The sequence below is a fragment of the Nansenia antarctica genome (genome assembly GCF_963989245.1).
Source record: "Nansenia antarctica genome assembly, chromosome: 8".
Lineage (NCBI taxonomy): Eukaryota > Metazoa > Chordata > Actinopteri > Argentiniformes > Microstomatidae > Nansenia > Nansenia antarctica.
In genome coordinates this window covers 43,731,399-43,736,398 of record NC_137678.1, presented here as the reverse complement: position 1 = coordinate 43,736,398, position 5,000 = coordinate 43,731,399, and the positions used below count along the sequence as shown (strand labels likewise).

The 5,000-nt window shown below is 43.1% G+C and overlaps 1 protein-coding gene across 1 annotated transcript in view; it reads right to left on the bottom strand.

Moving 5' to 3' along the window:
- The window catches only part of sfmbt2 (Scm like with four mbt domains 2), a gene marked incomplete at its 3' end in the record, with an annotated part of 25,053 nt that overhangs the window by 10,999 nt on the left and 9,054 nt on the right, over positions 1-5,000 (bottom strand). The window contains exons 5-7 of the mRNA XM_080537396.1: positions 2,861-2,949; positions 2,314-2,566; positions 1-26 (exon numbers count right to left, since the gene is read on the bottom strand). The exon at positions 1-26 is cut by the window's left edge and continues 72 nt beyond it. Of these exons, the coding sequence (XP_080393522.1) occupies positions 1-26; positions 2,314-2,566; positions 2,861-2,949 (368 nt within the window). The remainder of the gene's footprint in view (positions 27-2,313; positions 2,567-2,860; positions 2,950-5,000) is intronic.

Genomic DNA, 5,000 nt, shown 5'->3' with positions numbered 1-5,000 from the left:
AGAGGCGCTCCTCAGAGGCCTCAACTCTGAGAGGAAGAGACAGAGTTAGAGAAAGACACAAACACACACACACACACACAGTTTTAACTTCCTCAGAAGTGATGACTATGTGTCCGAGAACGCCTCTTCTTTCCAACCGAAAAAGTGTTTACCACAGTTCACACACATGACATTGCGCACACACTCGAACACTTAAAGTGGCAGATGAACGTCACACAAAATGAATGTCTTCAATGGCTATGTTGTTTGGTGGGCATTCTGGCACACAATACCAGCCATGCAATATACCAAAAATAGTACCATACTATTATTTTCACTAATTTATTTCACCTTCATTTATACAGGTAGGTTAATGAAGAATGACTTGTTATTTATTATGACGACCAGTCAATGGATTATATTGATTCTAACAAACTGTATTATATGAAGAGAGAGAGAGACAGACAGACAGACAGACAGACAGACAAATATGTAGCAATATGTAGAAACAACCAGAAAGAGACAAATAGAGAGAGAGACAGACATACAGACAAATATGTAGGAAAAAACAGAAAGAGAGAAATAGAGAGAGAGAGACAGAGAGAGAAAGAAACACAGCACGAGAGAGCACCACGTACAGTATATATCCTCCCTCTCAGACCAAGAATCTCTCAGCGATGTGAATCTGAGCATGTGTGTGTGTGTGTGTGGCTGCAGTGTGTAGAGAGGTAGAAGGGGCGGGGGAGGGGGAGGGGGAGAGGAAGTCATGTGGTCTGAAGAGGGCATGATAATGAACAGTGTTAACTGCATCATTGCTCGTCATAGAGACGGGGAGGGGGGGGGTGAGGGAGGGAAACCCCCAATAGCACCTATTGACATTCATACACAACTGTAAAACGCTGACGAGTCATAGATGGCTTATCTGTGGGCTGGACACACTAGAGAGAGTATCCACCCACTAGTATCCACCCACTGGTATTCACCCACTACAGAAAATGTGCTTTGGTGATGAAACATCACTTCCTAATGTTATAGAATCCATTTTTGCCAAAACAATATGATCCTTCATGTTATGAATTGTTTAAGTAAGGTTTTTCTCCGAACATATCATTAACATTTGATGATTTCATAACTTGATACATCCGATAATAAGCACAGAGTACTTTTGACAGAGTGGTTCCGCAACTTTCGAGGATTTACATGTTGTGGTGGTTGTCTTAAACAGCTTGCCGGAGGACTTGAGGGTGGCTGAGAGTGTGGATACTCACAAAGGTAAAACACACCTTTTTAGCCTGGCTTTTATCTAGTGTCTATGTCAACTTGCACTTTTACCCCTTTCTTATCTTCTATTTGTTGTTTTATTCATGGTTTTATTGTGTTATATTTATTTTATTTATTTCGTTCTACCTCTTGTTTTATTGTATTGTAGTTTATTTACTATTGTTTTTTATGTTCAACACTTGGAGTTGCATCCAATGCGTGACGCTATATAAATAAAGTTTCATTGATTGATTGATTAAAGTTGTTTCCGTGGTTCACAAAAAGATAGGGATGACGTGAGCTGATCAATGTAAAAGGCTTTGAAGATAAAATGCCTGAGGTACACTCAGTGCTCCTTTCACAGTTCACAAAGATGTGCTTGTTTTCGCTTGAAGAAGAAAAAAAGAAAACGAAAGAAAGATACGCTTGTTTTTGGTGAGAAAGTTCAATAAGAGAAGTGAGCCTGTCAGGTTAGGAGTTACACTAGTAGTAGCTCAGTGCTAATTAGTTGGACTGCTATTTTCCAGGTCTTTCACTTTTTTCTCTGGCCTCCATTGATTTAGTCACTGTATTTTAAGGGTAAACACTCCAATTACCTTTTGAAGGGATTGATAGAGACATGCAGATTGAATCATTTCAATCATCATCATTTTACCCATTGGTCAAAAATGCTTTTTTAAATTTAACAGACTACACACTACACACTCAGGAAAGAACAAGGACTGTTCTATCTCCGTTTAGGGTAGTTCAGAGATATTGAGCGTCAAAGTTTTTACATTCCATTATGTTTTGTGAGATGGAACCTTTGTATTTTATGAATTACTAACTCAAAAATGTCAACATTTTAAAAAATAACACCACACAGGCATTAATAAACACCTAATGGATCAGATTATGTAAAAAACAAAATGTTGACAAAAATGGAGATAGAACCTTATAATTCTAACGTCACGATTTAGTCTCGGGCTAAGCTTAAACTGTGACCGGGAATCCTCCCCATAGAGTGTACAGTGCTTTGAATTTGAGTGCTCTGCCATATTGGGTACGGTCTACTCCCTGGACTCGAGGACTCACCTTCAGGTGGTTCCATGGGGAGGTGGTTCTCCTGTGCCCAGCCCAGTGGGCGGAGCCGCACGTCCAGGTAGAACAGCCAGGTGTCGTGGGCGTCGTCGTCGTCGTCACGGAGACCGACGTAGCGGAGGCGGAGCCTGCCACCCACGTTCTGGACCACCCGCGCGGCCCAGTAGAGGGAGGGGTCAGCCAGGTCACGCACCTCCATCACCGAGCCATCCACGATCAGATCCACCGTGTTCTTACCCCTCAGGGGCTGGAGAGAGAGAGAGAGAGAGAGAGAGAGAGAGAGAGAGAGAGAGAGAGAGAGAGAGAGAGAGAGAGAGAGAGAGAGAGAGAGAGAGAGAGAGAGAAAGGGGTGTATTGGTGGCACTATTTGCAGTGAAACCCCAGCTAAGTACACAGAGCTTAATTAACCAGAGCACCAAAACTCTCTCTTTCACAACACTGGCACACGCATATACTGTACATATACAACTACACACACACACACACACACACACACACACACACACACACACACACACACACACAGTGAGGCACTACTTACCCCTTCTAATAGATTTGCTGGTGCGGTGCGAGAGCCAGTCAAGTCCTGAATTAGGAATTCTGTCCAGTCACTGTACTTCTCCTTGATGGCTGCAAGACAGAACAGAGAGAGAGAGAGAGAGAGAGAGAGAGAGAGAGAGAGAGAGAGAGAGAGAGAGAGAGAGAGAGAGTGAGAGAGAGTCATCTATACAGTTCGCTACCATATAAAGCAGTACACTACTACAATATGCATTACATGCACATAAAACTCTATTAGTACAATGTTGAACAACAGTGCAGCATAATGGAGCAGTATCGCTACGCATTCACTATGGTATGAAGCCATGAAATGGGAGTGAGAAGACTGAGGTAGACACACACACACACACACACACAGACACAGACACAGACACAGACACAGACACAGACACAGACACAGACACAGACACAGACACAGACACAGACACTGACACACGCACACGCACACGCACACACACAGACACAGACACAGACACACACACACACACACACTGACACACACACACACACACACACACACACACACACACACACACACACACACACACACACAATACCACCCTGTACACACAGCAGGTCTCTCTCCAGAGCACATTGAAATGTAAACAGACACACAGTACATCCAGTACATAGAGGTATTACATGTACCAATGACAAAGTCAGCCAGCCTTCCACAAAAGACCGACACTACAGTATGCATGGAGTTTACACACTAGAAGACTAGAGAGACTAGAGGGACATTTGATCCCACTGGAGCAAGCTGAGGAGGTTGAGTCACAGCTCAATGACCGGTGGCCCACAGAACACTAGAGATGACTCTTCTACCTGGGAGAGAGACACACTTCTAACAAGACCCTATGGGAGGAGGCAGGGCAGTTTGTATGTGACTACATCTACTGTACATCTTAGAGTTCCTGCCTGTTTATTGAATTGGAGCAATTGTACTTAATAATAGTAATTCAAGGTAAAAAGGCCATCACAAAATGTTGGCTTCAGAAAAGCTGTCCTACTGTCGGTCTCTTTGTTAAAACAGTTGAGCATTTGCATTTAATGGAACAAATGACCTTCTCTTTAAGGCTTCAGAAAGAGTTGGGGGAAAAACGATGGGAAAAATGGTGCGATTATTTAGCCAATGAAGATGGTGATTCTTTGTACTGGTTGTATGTTTATATGCTGTATCTGCTGACCCCATGACCTTGTGTATGTATGTATTTTTTTTCTTCTGCTGTTGATGTTTGTTGTCCATAAAATGTGGGGGGGGGGAAAAGTATATTAAAAAAATATATATAGTAATTCAGCATGCAACTGCGATAGGTTTTAACAATTGCTTTGCGGACAATAACGTACAAAAAAACCCATTCTCTCTGTCTGACTCAGAGGGACATTTAATGCAAAACTTCCACACAAATCAATATCTGGACATGATTTCTTCTCACAAGGTCTCGCAGTCATGTCCCCCTCCACCCCTGCATAATAATAGTGTTCTACATTTTTCCTATTTTCGACATGTTCCTTCTTTCCACACACGCACACACACACAAGTGCGAGCACACAGACACACGCACGCGCACACACAGTGCGACGCTGCCGTTGATCTCCAGTGTGCAGAAATAGATCAACTATTTTTACAGATTCTGTCTAGATTAGTCATCAAGCCCTTTAGAATAGCCCTCAGAGCAGTATGCAAGCAGCAGGCGTTGGCATCTGAACTTCAATCTCTCACTCTCCCTCCCTCCCTCCCTCCCTCCCTCCCTTCCTCCCAGTGTATAGTTACAGTAGTTTATATGTAAATAAGAATCATTTTTTTCTCCTTTCTGGGCCCCAGGCAGTAGACACACTGAGGCAAATGCCTGACGATTTTCCACGAAACAATAACTGCATAATTTACATTGAAGAGAATCCCCTGTTCTTCTCTCCCTTCTCTCTTTCTTCTAGCGCCCCCCCCCCCTCCCCCCTCCTCTCTCTCTCCCCCTGTCTTCTCCTAGCCTCCCCTACACTGGAGACACCAAACAAATATATCATGCAAAGATGGCAGATTTGCATATCCTAAAGGGAGCTGTTGTGTGAACATTGAGTCCTGATTCGAAAGGCTTATTTTAGATAATCAAAGCGATTATTAAAGA